Source organism: Alternaria metachromatica (assembly GCF_023757995.1).
Source record: "Alternaria metachromatica strain BMP 0045 chromosome Unknown scaffold_5, whole genome shotgun sequence".
Lineage (NCBI taxonomy): Eukaryota > Fungi > Ascomycota > Dothideomycetes > Pleosporales > Pleosporaceae > Alternaria > Alternaria metachromatica.
The window spans coordinates 29318-47263 of NW_026055496.1; the positions used below are offsets into that span (position 1 = coordinate 29318).

The following is a 17946-nucleotide window of genomic DNA, read 5'->3' on the forward strand; positions in this document are numbered from 1 at the left end:
TCTGACGCCTGATTGGCCAGTCCAGGCGTAAGAAAAGAGGAAGCTGAGGCTGAGGCAGTCAACCATTGTCCAAATGTGGGCTACGGCAGGTTCGCTCCTGATGCGTTCGCGGGACGTTGAGTCCTTCCCAGGCTCAGCTCGCGTCTGTACGGATGATGCCTTATAACAAGGCTTCGCACCGTTTACCCGCTCATTACGACTGCACCTTGTTCGATAAGACACCATCTGGATAATTGAACGAAAGTTCCTTTACGGAAAGCACGACTTGAGATCATCAAACACAACACCTGTGGAAAGATCAACTAACTGGCTGGCAAAATGGCATACGCCGAGCGCTTTCCATTGTTGGACGAGAAGGCCGCACATGCCTATCAACTGCAGAGGGAGGATGAGACTTTCCAAAACTCGACAAAATCAGCGGAGCGAAGTCTAAGCGACATTCTACGCCATGTTGTTCTACTACCCCTTCTCTGCGGCTTCGCCGTGTACGGATCTTATACCTTTTGCAGACAATACCTTCTCCAGGACACCATGTTGTCAGTGCCAGCACAGGAAAGCCCCACTTCTTTCAACTACACATGTCTACCGGGCGAGGCTTGTTGGCCTACCATGAACGAATGGAACGCTTTCAATCAGAGCATCAACGGCAACCTCCGACTGACGGTACCTTGGGCCGCCTCGTGCTACTCAGATCCGTCGAGCACGCAATGTAAAGAGGTCGCGAAAAACTACGGCGATGGCGTCTCACGCACGAATCACTATGGATCGACGGAGTTTCTCGACTGGGAGAAGTGCGACACGTCGCAATGTGCACTTAACTCTTTCAATACCTCAGAACCTGTTTCCGGTACCTGCTCGCTTGGTAGACTCTCCTCATACCATGTTAAAGCTGATACTGGGCATGATATCAGCAAGACCTTGCACTTTGTGCGCAAGCATGGAATTCGCGTTTCGATCAAGAATACTGGACATGACGTAAGTTTTGACTGTACGAAGTGCATGTGAGACATATACTGACTTCGTATCTCTACTTCTGCAGTACTACGGACGATCAACCGCGCCAAATTCTTTGGCGATCTGGACTCACAACATGAAGGACACCCAGTATCACGACACGTTCCAGCCCAAAGGCTGCCAGACTCGCTATGAGAACATTGGAGAGATCGGCGCTGGCGTCCAGGCCCAGGAGGCGTGGGAGGCCTTTGAACCTCATGGCATGCATGTCACTGTTGGAGCCGTCGCTTCTGTCGGCATCGCTGGTGGATACGGCCAGGGCGGCGGTCATGGGCCACTCGGTCCCAAATACGGTTTAATGGTCGACCAAGCTGTCGAGTTCGACGTTGTCACCGCCGACGGAGAACAGCGCACCATTAATGAATGCAGCGACCCGGATCTTTTCTGGGCAATGCGCGGAGGCGGAGGGGGAACCTACGCTGTGCTCACATCTTACAAGTTCCAGCTCCACCCGGCCGACCCTATCAACGTATATAGCTTCCAAGCTCGCTTTCCCGCGCCGAAGAACATTACAGAGTCGAAGGTACATCGCGACATCATCACCGGGCTTGCCGCAAACCAAACGCTATTTGCCAAGCATGGAATCGCTGGATACAATTTTCTGCTGTCAGATCGTGTCGTGTTCTTGCAGGTCTTGCCCTCTAATGACACGGAGGCGATCAAAGACATCACGTCCCAATGGCACGACTTCTTGACAAACTACTCCGGTCTCAGCATCACCGAGAATGAGTATCACACCTTCAAGAAGTTCTCGCAGTGGCATGAGTTCACGGAAAGACCCGAGATATCTCGCAATGGACCCGTGGGTCTAGGCTTCAATGGCGCAGGGCGCTTCATCCCCAGGAGTCTCTTCAACTCGACCCACAGTATCGACCGGCTCGTCACTGCAGTCGTCACCGCCATGCAATTTTCACGTGCCAATTATGGCAGTGGGGGCGCTCAGTTCTACGCTACCGGACCTGACAACACTCCTGACAACGGTAAGACCAGCGTAAATCCCATCTGGCGAGACTCGCTATGGGAAATAGTCATGGGCCAATTTTGGACGACTGCTACACCGCCTGTGGCTCGCTCGCAAATCCAAAAGACTGTCTCTGCTACAATGGACATCTTGAAAGCCGTCACACCGAATGGTGGGTGCTACTCGAACGAAGGTGATTGGACCGAGGAGAACTGGCAACAAACGTTCTTTGGGGTGCACTACGAGAGATTACTCGCCGTGAAGAGGCGCTACGATCCAACAAATCTGTTCAACTGTTGGAAGTGTGTGGGTTGGACGGGATATGATGAGTGAGTGTCATGGTCTAGATCTTGCAAACACGAGCTAACTGCCACAGCCCAATGTATTCATGCTATGCGCAAACTCGACAGGAGCCGAGGCCTTCTGTGCCTCTAGGACCTGTTGGATGAGCGGATCGCGTCTATCAGCGATTACCTCCATGTCTAGCAGTCAACTTCGTACAAGCCATGGCCGTCACTTTTGTCTTACCCTGGAACTTTTCAGTGCTTTTCTTTTCACCGTTGTCTCGCTAAAATCAGCATTATTCTTGTTTGCATCGCAAAGCAATTTACACTATTCACATTCAGGCAAACTCCCGCCTCAATCTCTCGTGTCACTTTCGGGGCCAACATGCACGTGCGGTGCGCCGCCGCCCGGTGCGTTGCCCACCACCGCAACGCGAGTGCAACCTGGTGAGCTTCACCGGCTCGTGAGAGAGCAACGTGTGGGGGCCGTGTGTGTTGCGTCTCCGTTTGTGCCCATCTAAGGCCTTGCCATTGGCAGGCCTCTGATTGGCCGGCCCCCATTTATTCACCGGCCGTCCAACGGGGCCAACGCGCCCCAACGTGGCATATAATTGTAATCCACGCTCACTTGCGCTTTCAGATCCCCGGGTGGCGCAGGATCATAACAATAACAACAACAGTTTCCCAGCGACTTTTACTCCCACACTCCTTTACCTGCTCCGACCCACATCACGCGACACTCAACTGCTTCACCATACTCACTCGAACCCGTGTCTACTTACGCCATCAGGTCCAGAATCCATTCAAGATCACTCGCGATGCACTTGAACGTCATCGTTGCGCTCGCGCTGCCGCTATTCGCCGCGGGCGCGAATATCGGACATCGGCACAGTCACAAGCATGAGAAGGTCAACCCTCGTGCTATGCAGACCAACGTCGTCATCGTAACTGAGACGATCTTCATGACCGTCACTCTTGAGTCAACCTCAAGCTCTGCGCCTTCCGGCTGCTCTATCACTACTGTCTCTACTTCGCTGCCTGAGCCGTCCGTTACCGTCGAGGTTCCACAGAAGGGCGTTCCCGACGTCGCATCCACGTCCGCAGCTTCTGTCACTCCTTCCGGCGCTCCTCCTGCTCCAGATGGAATGTACGCCCCTCTCAACTCGGTCCCGAATCAGGCTATCATCGTCAACTCTTGCGACTATGACGTCTATGTCTCGTCCATCGGCGATAACAAACAATGCGACAACAGTCCCGGGAGCGACTGCGTGACTGTATCCGCTAACAGTACTTATACTGAACCCATTCGTACATGCCACAAGTCCGGTATCTCTCTCAAGGTTGCAAAATCTAAGAGCATGGAAAAGCCCATGCAATTCGAGTACACCGTCTGGGACGACCACGTCCAGGTATCTTACGATATCTCCTACCTCGACTGCATGGACAAGGACGGCACCAACTTTGACAATTGCGCCGGCCACGAGAAGGGCATTCAAGCCGCTGCTAAGGACGGCCCAGTCTTCCAATGTGTCGCAAATGAGCCATGCGCTCAGCAGGCCTACGTCGTTCCCGAATTCGGATACTTGCCTGACGCCCCAGTTGGCGGTTCTACCATCGACAAGGGCGTTGCCTTTGAGATCTGTGCTGAGAACAGATCGTGAGCGTCGCCGCCACGTGGAAAGAAATTACGATCATAAGGTCACGACCTGAACTTTTCTTTCCCGTGTCAACCCAACGAAGGGATCCGGCTATCTCTTTCGCAAACATGATGGAGCAAAAGAGTGTGTGTTGTCTGACTATAACGATCTCTTCCAAACACTTTCTAACAATCTACGGCAGGCCCTGGATTACTTTTCGGGGTAGACAACTACATGGCCTCATGTTTTTTCTCTTCTTTGGTCTTCTTTTCATTGTATACTCTTGACTTCAAGGCTTTTTTATCTCCTTCTTCTTCGAACAAGGGCATACACGAGGGGCGTTGGAGGATTTTGGGATATGATGCTGGCGCATGGATGGCAGCGGATGCCGGTGGTTTCCCTTATCTGGATAGCTCTTGCGAGCAGGAACATATAGTTCGCTTATGAGTCTCAATCAAGAGCATAGCACAAACTCTGCTTTCACCATGCCGTGATGTTGGGGACTTGAGGGCCCGGTGGCCGATGACATGCACGCGACGCTCAGATATCGCGGAGTCCCATGCGCAGCTTCGCCGCAACGTGGTACCCATGCACCACCAACCATGGTTGGCTCCAACGTCCGTACAACGTCCTGCGGCGTAGACACCGCGACGATTACCGCTCGATATTGTTACATCATTATCTGCATGCGCTCGACCCGAAGTCATCGCCGTACTCAAGCATACCACGACTAGATAAACCCACGATGTAGGATTTGAGTGTTTACTGACCCATAAACTACTCATGATGGATTACTCACTTCTTCAGTCACGCACTGCGCTGTCATGAACAATATCTTCTTATACACATATCTTCTCCTCTTTCCAGTCTTCTTCTTTCATACACAAACACCCTCCTAATACAAATATCGCCGTTATAAACCTTTCCGTAATACCAACATCTTCATCGAAGCGACCTCTTCAAAGCGACGCATAGCGCACCCAACTGCAGACTACTGAAGCACGGTTGAATATCGCTGTGCCAGAAACCAACACCGAGGGAATTCCAACATGGCCGTACTACGCGCATGCTCGCCCATTGCAACGGCCTTACTAGCTCTCCTCCTCTTGCCGAGACCCGTCACAGCAGTGCCGCACAACCACGGACACAAACACGTTCACCGACATGTCTCGCCGGCCAACAATCTCATTACGCTGGGTCCTGAGTCGCTGGCACGCCGAGACGCCCCTCTGAAGCTAGGTGATCAGCAGCGCATGAGCAAAGAAGATGTAGAGAAAATGATGAAGAAAGGAGCCTGTGACATGGGTGACTGGCCACTCCCCTCCTCTGTCCCTTTGCCAGTCGTGGAAGAAGACAGCGCTCAACTCAATCTCTTCGCTAGACCCGAAAGCAGTACGCCAAATACACTTACCATGTATAATTACTGCCCTTACGATCTCTACTTTGTCCACGTCAAAGAATACGGCGTAGTGCTTGAAGATGGCGAGGGTACAACACTGCCGGCCGGCGGATCCGCCTCACGGACGCTTGCAGGTACAACAATGAAAGTGTCCAAGTCGAAAGACCTGACATGGCCGCTTCAGATCGAATACGCCGGTGATTTCTACGACATGAGCTTGATAGACTGCCTCGGCACGACGGACGGAGAGCCCCTCAACAATGCGAGGAAAGTGACAATTACTTCGGATACGAGTCGTTGCGCCGGTCATGAAGCGGGACTACATCTCAGTCAACCAGTGGGTCCTACTTTTCAGTGTGATGCAGATCTTTGGTGCGATAACCAGGCTTTCATGTACGAAGTAAGTCGATGTGAAGTAATGTGGGTCTTGAGTGGCTCGTGACTGACTAGTGGTAATAGGAACAATTGTGCAAGGAACATCCTAATAAGCCATATGACAGGAGCAAGGGAATTTCGATGGAGTTTTGTGCTAGCATGAAGCCTTAGTATTTCGTCAGCTCTGTGCGGACATGTATTCCTCAACCTTTCGTTGCGCCTGTCCTTCTCTGCTTTCTGCGGACATGTATTCCCAACATCTCACATCTTGTGGCGCCTGTCAATCGTTTTGGGTATAAATTCTGTCTGGCTCATGGGCTGAACAGTCGCGTATCCCTCATTCAGACGTGCCTTCGCTCTCCTGTCGATACATCATAGAATGAATCCTCTGCCAAGCGTCCTCCTCTCTCTGATATTCTCTGATCACATATGCTCTGTTCAGCCGACTGTTCAGAAATCTCGTCAACTGCCTCAAACCCGGCTCCTCACCCATTTTCTGCGCACAAGCTTCCGATTCAATATGTTGAAACAAGCTTGACAGTTTCGGCATCGCCACAACACAAGGGTTGCACAGGAATCTGTCTCTAGATCTTGATTTGCCGTTCTCGAGCAGCTCAGGCCGAGTCCAGTGGGACATGAAATGATGGGATGTGTAGCACCGGGCTGCCAGCTTGTTGAGGTCGGTGTAGTCGATTTGGCTGCATGTGCCACGTTCAATATGCTTGATCTATGATAGTGAGCGGCGAAATTGGTTCGAATGTGTATATGAGATAGAGATGGGCCCTTACCATGCGACTATAGGTCATGAACGTGCGGGGGCATCGGTAGCAATCATACCTTCCACGATGAGGAATTCGAATATGCCGATGCTGCGCATCCTCAGTACACCACGCATACTGACTGTCACAAGCTTGTACTCTACCGGAAGAAAATGATCTGGCGTAATGGAGTGTTTCTCGCAAACAGTGCAAACATCGAATTCTTCGACATGGTCCCAGTACTCGTCTGATAGAGGATCATAATGCATTCCATTCCCGTCGTCACATTCCTGGCACACTGCGCGACAACTCTTTTCGCGGCAGTGGTCGAGCAATTCATCCCAGGTAGCGGCATCAAATTTACATTCAGGGCATTTGTTGTGGTGCGGAGAATCGCGGACATGATGCGCGAGTGCGCGGAAGGTACGGTATGAGCGGCCGCAGCGCTCACACAGTCTAGTCCTTATCAGTAAAAGAACGACATGCAAAAGGCCAACTCACACAGCCATCCTGACAGAATCTGCAGCTGAGGTTCGGACACCTAGGACTCTAGTGGAGTAGCTTCGTAATCTAGTACGTGACAAAAAGTCGCGCGAGTGTCGCGTGCGGCTTGCAGTGAGCCGGCCTCGTCTGCGGGTCGGGGGCTGCACATACCACCTCGCGTGTGGCAAACAAAAAAGGGAAACAGCAAAAAGACACGATTACGCCGCTTCCTTGAAAAGGGTGATGGTGATGCATTCAATTCAAGAGCTACTCAGATAGCTTCACCTCTAAGAAGTCCATTCTTTAAACGCCTTCTGCTTTTGCCTGCTATTCCACTGTAGCGTCCTCGATATACTATCGATCCAATCCGTTCTCCTCTTGTTCAGTGGCAGCACACTGGGGAACGGGAAGCGACTTGCGCTAATCGTAACGTAGTCGCCCGGTTTGAGTTCGACCCTCTCTCTGCCGTCAAAGCTGGCCCATGAACTCGTCCTCGCATCGTACGGTACACCGCATCGGAGTACGATGGTATCGGGAAGGATGATAGGTCTGAACGAGAGCGTATGTGCGCAGATGGCGGTAACGAGGACCACAGGGTTGTCGGGGTGGCAGAGCGATCCGCCTGCAGCAAGGTTGTACGCAGTCGAGCCCGTAGGCGTAGACACGCAAATCCCGTCAGCCTGCACAGTCGTGAAATGCTCGTCGTCTCCGAACAGCTCGATAGACGACATGGTAGGGTTTGGGCCCCGGTCTACGACCACCTCGTTCAAGATGTTATGTGTACCATCGGAGTAGTGGGTATGGTGGTCGTCGATTTCCTCCCCGATCAGTTCTTCGACCAGATCGCGGCCCTCGCCGTCCCGTTGTTGGGATCGCATGACGGTAGCTTCGAAGCGGAGACGCAGGCTGACGGTGATACCGTCCGCGAAGGCGGTAGATAGGGATTGCGGGTATAGTTCGAAATCGAATTTGGTGAGGAAGCCGAGCGAGCCTAGCGAGAAGGAAATCGTTGGAGGTACGATGCGCTGGAAGAGCCATGACGCATACAAGACTGTGCCGTCACCACCCAGCTGTGTTGTCGTTAGCCTTGAAGACTCTGCAGTATGACATGTCTTACCGCGAGGACAATGTCAAAGGTTTGTGGCTTTTGAGCGCACATCTCGTTGGTCCAGAATTTGAGCCGCCCTTGAAACCCCTCGTTCTCCAACAGCCCAGCAGCGTCGAAGATCTTGTTGTCCTCCAGCGTCTGCTCGACGTAGCTATGTCTCGTTAATCGTGTCCGTTGCTAGGCAAAACTAGCACATACACCGTATGCTCCGAGCTCTTCCGCAGAAGCCAGTCGGTCACCTCGCGCGAGTTCTTGATCAAGGCCTCGTCGTGCGCTTTGCCGAGGATGAAGATGTTCTTCACATGCAGCTTCAGCCTGATCTGTGACAGCTTCTTGGACAGCTCGCGTATCCCAAATGCCATATCTGACAGCTCCTTCTTGGTCAACAGCCGCGAATGTTGCGTCTGCTCCGAGCGCGCCGAGGCTGGGTCTTTGTCGACGCGCCGTTCCTGCGCGAGGCCTTCGTGCGATTGGGAGTGATCTTGTACGGGCAAGCCATCGTGCTTTTCGAGAAGGGAGTGTACGATACACGCGGTGGTACGGCGACCGTTCTCGGGGCGGGACGTCATCTTGCCAGAGGGTGGGGGAGCGAGCGAGGCTTTGCGACGATGGCCGCTATATCCGCCTTCGAAGACGACCTGCGATTATTGGTCAGCGCGCGGAGGAAGGGTGCAGTGGAGTAGGTACCTCTAGCGCATCGTCATGGCTGGTCACTTTGGTGATATTCTTGGTGTCTTGGTCTCCAAGCTCGCTCTCCATGAGGAAGTTAGCTTCAACGCGTCGTTATGACGGTTGGGGTGCATAGGTACCTCGATTGCTTCCTGAACGCCAGGGCTCAGCTGATCGAAATAACTCGTCGCCATGGCTGAAGTGCGCAAATAGTCCTGCGATTGAAAGGGCCAAGAGAAAAGGCTGCCCTTTTGTAGCCTTGCTGTAGCGCGTGCGTAATGTCGAAAGTGCAACAGTAACTGCGGTTCTCGGCCCACTTTCCGAGGGGCAGGCACGCCCGGCCCCGCTTGCTTCCAATCATGTCCGCGCAACGCCGATGAGATCAGCCGCTGGCGTCCTTACTCATGCCTTTTGCTCAACCACCATCGTTTTCGTGGTGGTAGTCTTGCTGACAAAGGATGCTAAAGCGGAACTTCCACTGATTCTAGCACTTCCTCGATCACATCCTCAACCGTGACACCTTCAAGGACAGCCTTGACTGCCTCGAGCGAGCTGCCCCATTGCATGCTGCGCTCGTTCTCTGGTGCAGTAATGACGATGCGATGTGGGTATATCTTGCGAGCGGCAAGGGCGATCATGGACGGTGAAATGTAATCGAGGCCGTGGAGTGGGGCGAGCGTGCTACTGCTGTCAATACTGTTCTGCTGGGATTGTGGACTACTTACTGTGCCAGCGTGTTGAAGTGCCTCGTGGCCAAAGCAGAGATGCCTCCTGCAACTGCTCGATGCAGCCGCATGAACACGATAATGTTGTATAGATAGGCTCTTACTTCAGAGCTGATTCTGACTTGCGACACCAGCTTCGTCAAGGTCTCAAGGTCCTGTCTTTGTTAGTACAGAACAGGCATACTATGGTCGACATACATCAGGTAGGAATAATGCTTGTTGCGGCTTATGCTTTCCCGGCTGGAATGGCGGCGTGCGGACTACGGAAGACATTGATGCGCCGTCGTCTAATGCATGATTCTTCTCCTGTAGCTCTTCAAGATTTGGCAGCCCATCATCTGCCTGATGCTTGTGTGAGATGAAGAATTGGTCATTCTGTAGCATTGTTAGACTTTGCATCTAGATTATAGGCTCGGCATACCAAATGCATTGTCAGGCGCGGTGTATCTGAAGCATTCAAAGCGATGAATAGGAATGGTTTCGGAGCCGCATGTACTGCTGTCCTCGTGAAGTTCCGCTTGCCTCGTATCAGCTGTCTATCATTAGTTATGCTCGAGCAGAAAAGACGATTAATGCACCTCCAAGGCCTGAATTTGGACCTGCGGATTCGCCCTGTTGAGGTTTCTTGCAATAACAATGTTCGCGATGCGTTGGTTGTCCAATGGACAGAACGGTTTGGATGACCTCGATGTATGTCCGCCAGGCTTCCCAGGTGATACTGAGATGGACGAAAACTGGCTAGACATTAATCGCTGGCAAACCAGTCTACACGAGCACAAGTTACCTCTCCTCTACCACGCCCAGCTTTGTTGCCGAAATAATCGTTCTCTTCTCCTCTCACAAGGATTCCGCTTCCGAAATCGTCCAGCGTGGTGTGCTCGGTGCATTCCAGTACAGCCCATGTTAGTCCGAAAGTATTGGTAGCGACCTATTGTTGTAAGTACGCGGGCAGTCGCGCAGTGCGAAGCAACTCACAAGTTTCAACTCCTCCAGAACATCACGGGTCAGTTGCCTTTCCGCTTCGATGATGCAATGCTGATCCGCGACCAAGCAGATGAGAACGGCAAGCTCCAGATCACTCAGCGACTGCACTTTTTCCGTGATGCGATCTTCCGAAGCCTCCATGATCGATAAGATTTGGGAAGGCTTACTTCGTTGTTGTGAAAGTATTAGAAGCCTGTAAGAAGTCTGGCGACGAAAGTGCTTGGACGCGATGGCTGTTTCCAAAGTCGCGTTCGGTGAGCGGACAGGGATGCGATGCCGCTAGTTCAAGACAGGACTAGACTCGAGTCCCCTGGAAGTCGCGCCCGGGCGGGCTGCATCTTGAGGTCTGCGCAAGAGCAACTTCAATGCGGCAGCTCAGTATATGCACACGATACTACATTTCCGAAGGAGTTATGTAACTTCTTTGTTTCGTTCGTTTATAATACACTCAATTGTCGAGAGTCATGAACCTCGTCAGACCGTGAAACCACATCGTGCGCGTACCCCATACTCCGCCACGTCTAACCCCAAACTCTTTCGCAACACGTAGCTTTCGGTCTAGAGGAGCTTAGCCAGACTTCTTTCGAACGTCTTTGGCATCTTCTTTCGGAATGCCGACGAGACGAAGGCTCCTCCAGGTGGTCGACGGGATGGTCTGGGGTACCGCTGGAGAGCTCAGGGCAGGGAAAGCTTCCGCTGCTATACAAACTCTGGGAAGCCCTCCGGATATATTGACAGATGGTTGTAGTAAGGCTTCGTCATCTGCTTTCTCGTTGACAACAGCTTGCTCCTTCTTGCTCGCGCCCTTAGGCTTGTTCTTTATCTTCGATCCGCGAGGTGCCTTTTGCGAGGGAGCAGGCTTCAACTTTTCCAGCTGCTCCTCGGCCTCTCGAATCTTTGCCTCAAGTGCCTCCTTCCTGCCAACTGATTCATTCATCTCCGCAATCGTATTCTCGAGAGTGGTCTGCCAGATGGTGACGAGTCCGTCTAGATGCTGAAGCTCTGCGGCTTGTCGATCGGACGCTGTTGTGGATGAGACGTGTGGAAGCGCCATGGTATCTTGATCAACATGGCGACACTCAGAGCTGGGCTTTTGTTCTTCGGGTAGTGGTTCGTGTTCCTTCTTCCACTCGTCGTGATCCGCGTGGAGTACCGCATTCTCTGTTTGAAGAGCTTGGATGTCGTTGCTGAGTTGGTCGTAGCCTTGTTGCACAGCCTTTGCCTCGTCATCTCGTTCCTTATACTTCTGTTCCCACTCTAGCTTCGCTTGCTTGAGCAGCGCTTTCTCCCGGCTTTCTTGCAAAACTCTTGCTTCCAAAGCTTCCTTCTCCTCAAGAACCTTAGCGTAACGGGAAGCTTTAGCCTCTGCTTTGCCCAGACGATCGGCGAGTTTGATTTTCTCGTCACGTACGCGTTCTTCAACGCGCTGTTGTAGGTCTCTCTTGGACTCTTTCTTGATCTCTTCATACTCCTGTCTCCAGGCTTTTTCGTTCTTGGCGATGGTGGCCTTGTCCTTTGCTACCTCTCGCGCTGTTTCTTCTCTTTCGCTCAGTAGTCCTTGGATCATAGCGGCAGATGCTGATCCCAATTCGCTGAGTTCGTTTCTCGCTTCTTTCAACTTCTGCTGAAGAACCTTCTCTGCTTCAGTCGACGCATTTTCGATGATTGCCTCCAGCAATAACAACACCCTTTCCGCGATCCCGTCTCTTGTGTCGTAAGCCATAGTGTCCCATTGCTTCCGTATGTCCATGAACTCATGGAAATCCCGATCGGATTCGTTCTTCAGGTGTTGTCTGAAAGCTGTATCATGAACCATTTCCGGCATAAAATGGCCTAAATCATCCAGTTGTTCCAATTGCATTTTCGAGCGTGCCTTGTGAGTACTGGCTTTTGTCATGGCGTTGGCCGCATCGTTGAACTTGTTGGGTAGCGCAATAAGGATATTCTTCAGATTGCTGAGTTCCGCGGAGATCTTTCCGTGCGTTTTTTGTTCGAGATCGTCAAAGTGGACTTCGTACTTTCCGAAAGGCGCACGCGGCTGATCCATAGAAGGCCAAACGCTCATGTTGGCCTTCTAGCTCGCGAACAGCCTGCTGAGGACTCGGAGGATTGGGGGTGAGTTGTTGCGGGGGTATTCAAGGCAGGGGAGACACGTAGTTGGATCCGTCTGTGATCGGGCGATCCTATGGAGGTGGGAGCTGAGCGCGTTTGATGATATGTCAGGCGGGAGGGCGCAGTCGCGAGAAGTTAAGGTTGGTTCCAGCGGGGTTTGTTGTAGAACAACGCAATCAGGCAACACGAGATCAAAGCTCTGACCTTTCAGGAACAGGATAGGTAGAATTGGTACGTGCATCTAAAGAGGTGGAGCTCAAGACATGTGTCACATGTTAAGACACAATTACCTTCATTGATATCAACGTCACTAGCGCTGAACATTTCTTACTAAGATAAAATTCAAGCGCGTCACACCAATCCTACATCTGTTTATGACCCGCAGCTATATTACGATCTATCAGCGATGTTGCCTTCCTCGGAAAGTCTGGACGCAAAGACGACCAGATCTTTACAGGCTACAGTAGCAAGACTTGAACCATTTAGTTTCCAACCCATCGCTACATCGTCTCTTGATGATGAGCAACATGACACAGTCAAGCCCGATGACCACTACCCTACGACTGCAGATTCTCAGGTCAGTCCATATGCATCTCAATCTAGCAGCGAACTGACCGACATCAAGACCGACACAGACTGCGCATTCTGCACTTCCATTGGCCGTATACTCAATTGTTGCCAAGCTCGAATGAACCCGCGCTCATGTCCTCAATGCGCGAAACTCGGTCAACACTTCACTCGAAAAGATACCAAGCACACCGAAGAGCTAGCTGCTTTGCGCGACAAGGTGCGGGAGCTGGAAGAGGAGACACCGGAGCAGAGGTTCAACAGGCTGAGCGTTGAGAAGAACATAAAGATTGATGGACTCAAAGCCGAGGTCGAGAAGGTCAACAAGGAAGACGAGTCACTGAAGGCGAAGAACGATGAGTTGGAGAAGAAGCTGAAGGTACTCGAGGCAGATATAAAGAAGTCACAGCCAGCGGCGGAGTTCACGATCAAAGAGAAGAAGAAGAAAGGGAAGAAGAAGTAAATTCTGATACTTGTCTTGGGCATAGTTCCGTTGGCGCTGGACAGCAAAGGTACTCTTTGTCAATTACATGGTGATTTGGCACTTATTTTACCCCGTCAGCGCAACTTCGTAATCTCTGCGCTAACCAAACGATTTGCATCGATACCAAGAACCCCAAAACTGAACCTTCTCATTATCCGCATGCACATGCTAGAGGAGCTGGATAAGTCACAAGTAGCGAATACAAACTTGATTGAACCATAAAGTGGGTACATCTTGATGAGACTGAGAAAAGTTACGATACAAGAAACTACTATGTAGCGCTTGCTGATACTTCTCTCTCACCCCAGATACTTCATTCCTCACTCAGCGCTTATCGAGAGAGCGCCCAAGCTTTCCTTCCATCTTAGAACCAAGCTTTTCAATGGCATCGTTCTTGTCCTCGACGTCAACGCCTATCACTTCATGAAAAACATTGGCTCCAGTAACGAATATTCCCAGATAGACCACACCGTCGTTACTATTGAAGTTCCGAGTCATGACATGAACGTTCTCTGGTTTTGTGACTCGCCCATATTTCTCTTCATTGCTGGCAATAAGAGCAGCGATGTTCTCTATAGTAGCTATTAGCTAGGTCTGAAAGACACGAATAATTAGGTGTGAGCGAAAAGGATCCAGGTGAGAGAAAAGCTGTAATAAGGTGAGGGAAGAGTGTGGAACGACTTACGGCTTATAGTTGTGATACGTCTATCAAGAGCAGGAGTTGTCTCAGCATCGTAGGCATTGAAGTCTTTGCGTAGTGGATCAAGCAGACTGATGATCCGGTCCCCGATGCTTTGTGGAGCTACGACGGTGGGTTGGCGATCTTCTTGCGTAGTGCTATCGGGAGCTGAGCCGAAGGTATTGTGCTGGTTAGAACCATCATTCACGCAGTTTGCTTGCTGGTAGGTGCCATTAAATGTAGGAACGAAAGAGTGAGACATCTTCTGTGAAATCTTGTGAGATGTAGAGGAGAAGGTGGGTAGCGATAGAAAAACGTTTATTATCATTTCTAGTCTCACCGTTTGTGCCAAGCCACTAAAGTGTAGTCTGTCGGTGTGTACGCGGGCAATGTAAGAAGCGCAAGGAAGGTAAAGGTCGTTATTGTTGATGAGTATTGTTTGCTGTGAGTCAAGCAAGAACGTCACGCTCTCAGTATCGACTGGTGAGTTGCCGTCTGACTTTTCAGGGTTTTGCGATTTCTTTTGGCCGGCTTTCTCGTCAGTTGGCGACGCGCCTGGCATGATGTAATTTGGGACTGATGCGGTCGCGTTCTGTAAGTATTTGGTCGTCTGACGTGCGTCGCACTGAAGGAGTGACAATGTGGTCGTACCTTTGGTGCATTCTATCAAGCATGCGGTCGTTGTTCCCGGGAGTCGGTCTATTTTCGCAAAGCAGTACAACTGTCGGGGTTGGATGAGAGTTGTGATGGAAGTTGTTGGTGCTGGGATGTTCTAGGTCGAAAGGGAAACCGCGCTGGGACCTGCTGTACAGCCTTGGAAAACAGTCCATAAAATGACCGGCCCTTGTGACACAATCAGTCACCCTTTGTTCTTCGTAATACACTCTACCCCACGTCGCCTGCATAATCTTCTCTTATTACCCAAACTTTTAAGAAAGACCTCGACCTATTCCAACTCTCCAAACCCATTGGCTCGACCAGACTTCAACTACGTAGATATGCCTGAAGAGATGCCTGAAAGCAGCGCCCATGAAAAGCGCGACTACATCAAGGCGTTGAAGATACAGATAGAGGAAGCAGAAGAAGAAGACAAGAGGCTAGAAAGAGATCTAGAAGAGCGGAGGCAGGAGCTGAAGGAGCTGGAGGCCAAAATCAGGGAAAAAGAAGGTATACCATCAAACTAGACATGGAAAAGAAGATGGCGATGAAGAAATGAGTAATAGGTAGAAGGGCAGCTTCGGTCAGGTCTTGGTTGATGTGAGGCGGTCTCCCGATGAATTTCACGGATTATATGACAGTAGGAAGGCCCCACACATATACGCAGCTGATGAGTGTTCTTCTATTTGGACAAAGCTGTGAATGGCAGTCGGTTCCTATCGTGCTCGTTGTTCAAGGATCGCGCTCCGCGGTGATGTTGATGAATGCATGCAAAGGCCGCGACGTGAAGGCAAGACTGCGAACACAATGACATCTGCCAATTCCTGACTCGAACGCGAAACCCGAATGGTGAAAGGTCAAACCCCACAAATATCAGAACAGCGTGGCCTCTTGGGAGTTTGGTGGGAGATTCGCGATAGCTCAGGGACGGAGCTACGGCTAGCGCGCGCACGGGTAATTTCCCCAGCGACACGTTGCGAAAGCTCATGAAGCAAACCCCCTCTCCATCTTCCATCAACTGGCTGTTCGCAACCACCTTCTTCACCTTCTCGTTGTCTTCTTTCTTGTCTCTGGGCCATAGTTCGCAATCATGAGCGGCCGTAAGTCTCCACCCCACCCGTCAATGGCCCGGCGAGGCGTGCGCGCAACACCTGCGAGGAATTAGTTACGGCGCGGACGAACACCACAGCTAACGGTTGCACGTAGTACGGTTCCTCGATCTCGTCAAGCCTTTTGTGCCTCTGGTGCCTGAAATCCAGCTGCCAGAGAGCAAGGTTCCTTTCAACAACCGCCTGGTATGGACCGGTCTGACCCTCCTCGTCTTCCTCGTCATGAGCCAGATGCCGCTCTACGGAATCGTGTCGTCTGATACCTCCGACCCGCTATACTGGCTCCGCATGATGATGGCGAGTAACAGAGGAACACTGATGGAACTGGGTATCACCCCCATCATCACCTCCGGCATGGTTTTCCAGCTTCTCGCGGGAACCCACCTCATCGACGTCAACCTCGACCTCAAGTCTGATCGCGAGCTCTACCAGACCGCGCAGAAGCTCCTCGCTATTCTCCTGTCTTTCGGTCAGGCCGTCGTCTATGTCATCTCTGGTCTCTACGGACAGCCATCCGACCTCGGTGCCGGTATCTGCGTTCTCCTCGTCATTCAGCTGATGATCGCTGGTCTGATCGTTATCCTCCTCGACGAGCTCCTCCAGAAGGGCTACGGCCTCGGCAGCGGTATCTCACTCTTTATCGCCACTAACATTTGCGAGTCCATCATGTGGAAGGCTTTCTCGCCCACCACCATCAACACTGGTCGCGGTCCTGAGTTCGAGGGTGCTCTCATTGCCCTTGTCCACCTGCTTTTCACCTGGCCCAACAAGACTGTCGCTCTCAAGGAGGCTTTCTACCGCCAGAACCTCCCCAACGTCATGAACCTGATCTCCACCGTCATCGTTTTCGGTGCTGTCATCTACCTCCAGGGCTTCCGCGTCGAGATCCCCGTCAAGTCTGCCCGCCAGCGTGGTGTCCGCGGCTCCTACCCCGTCCGCCTGTTCTACACCTCCAACATGCCCATCATGCTGCAGTCGGCTCTGTCTTCCAACGTCTTCTTGATCAGCCAGATGCTCTACAACCGTTTCTCCGACAACCTCCTTGTCAAGCTTCTCGGTGTCTGGGAGCCCAAGGAGGGTTCCGCTCAGCTTTTCGCTACCTCCGGTGTCGCCTACTACATGTATGTCTAATCATAGTTCATGCAACAGAACCAGCCACTAATCAGCTCCAGGTCTCCCCCTCTCAGCATCACCGAGGCCCTCTCCGACCCCCTGAAGACCGCCATCTTCATCGTATACATGCTCGTCGCTTGCGCTGTCTTCTCTAAGACCTGGATCGAGGTGTCCGGCTCGTCTCCCCGCGATGTTGCCAAGCAGCTCAAGGAGCAGGGTCTGGTCATGGCTGGTCACCGTGAGGAGTCCATGTACAAGGAGCTCAAGCGCGTCATTCCTACCGCAGCTGCCTTTGGTGGTGCCTGCATTGGAGCTCTGTCCGTCGGCAGCGACCTTCTCGGTGCTCTTGGTAGCGGTACTGGTATTCTCCTTGCCGTAACCATCATCTACGGATACTTCGAAATTGCCGCCAAGGAGGGCGACATGGCCGGCCTCAAGGGCATGGTCATGGGCTAGATTAGCCCATAGGGATATTGGATTTTTGATTTGAACGACGGATGGGTTGGGGCTGGGGTGCTTCGCCGCACATTGTAACATATGATCTAAGAACAAAAGTTTACGAAGGTCTCTGGCATCACTTTACGTACTGCAGCGTGGCGTCTGGCTAGGCTCACGATGTCGGCCCTTCTCTAATGTATCATTGTTAACCCTTAAACTGCGTTTGGACCTGATCGCACCTGCAGTAAACACTTGAAGCACTCACGTGCTCAGCCTTGGCGTGTTGCTCCTCCACCTTACTCATCGAGCTTCAGTCATTCTTGCTCTGTCTGTTGCTTGCACCTACCTTGGTAGGTATTGCATCCAACGACAGGTATGCCTCAGCCGTCA

General features: G+C 51.8%; 6 protein-coding genes across 6 annotated transcripts; 4 read left to right on the top strand and 2 right to left on the bottom strand.

Moving 5' to 3' along the window:
• Nucleotides 1–318: 318 nt before the first annotated feature.
• Nucleotides 319–2308, top strand: J4E83_002947 (uncharacterized protein; the record flags this gene model as incomplete). Its single annotated transcript, XM_049329887.1, has 2 exons — nucleotides 319–975; nucleotides 1040–2308. The coding sequence occupies 2 exons, from the start codon at nucleotides 319–321 to the stop codon at nucleotides 2306–2308; spliced, it is 1926 nt and encodes a 641-aa protein (XP_049190383.1).
• Nucleotides 2309–3077: 769 nt separating this feature from the next.
• On the top strand, nucleotides 3078–3920 carry J4E83_002948 (uncharacterized protein; the record flags this gene model as incomplete). The annotated part of the gene is made up of 1 exon (XM_049329888.1): nucleotides 3078–3920. One exon carries the CDS (start codon nucleotides 3078–3080, stop codon nucleotides 3918–3920), a length of 843 nt encoding a protein of 280 aa, XP_049190384.1.
• Nucleotides 3921–7198: 3278 nt separating this feature from the next.
• On the bottom strand, nucleotides 7199–9843 carry J4E83_002949 (uncharacterized protein; the record flags this gene model as incomplete). Its single annotated transcript, XM_049329889.1, has 7 exons — nucleotides 7199–7981; nucleotides 8029–8170; nucleotides 8218–8657; nucleotides 9168–9369; nucleotides 9414–9568; nucleotides 9612–9788; nucleotides 9835–9843. 7 exons carry the CDS (start codon nucleotides 9841–9843, stop codon nucleotides 7199–7201), a joined length of 1908 nt encoding a protein of 635 aa, XP_049190385.1.
• Nucleotides 9844–10965: 1122 nt separating this feature from the next.
• On the bottom strand, nucleotides 10966–12462 carry J4E83_002950 (uncharacterized protein; the record flags this gene model as incomplete). Its single annotated transcript, XM_049329890.1, has 1 exon — nucleotides 10966–12462. The coding sequence occupies one exon, from the start codon at nucleotides 12460–12462 to the stop codon at nucleotides 10966–10968; it is 1497 nt and encodes a 498-aa protein (XP_049190386.1).
• A 453-nt stretch (nucleotides 12463–12915) lies between these two features.
• Nucleotides 12916–13539, top strand: J4E83_002951 (uncharacterized protein; the record flags this gene model as incomplete). Its single annotated transcript, XM_049329891.1, has 1 exon — nucleotides 12916–13539. The coding sequence occupies one exon, from the start codon at nucleotides 12916–12918 to the stop codon at nucleotides 13537–13539; it is 624 nt and encodes a 207-aa protein (XP_049190387.1).
• Nucleotides 13540–15986: 2447 nt separating this feature from the next.
• SEC61 (translocon subunit) lies at nucleotides 15987–17574 on the top strand (the record flags this gene model as incomplete). Its single annotated transcript, XM_049329892.1, has 3 exons — nucleotides 15987–15996; nucleotides 16103–17126; nucleotides 17178–17574. 3 exons carry the CDS (start codon nucleotides 15987–15989, stop codon nucleotides 17572–17574), a joined length of 1431 nt encoding a protein of 476 aa, XP_049190388.1.
• Between the last annotated feature and the right edge of the window lie 372 nt (nucleotides 17575–17946).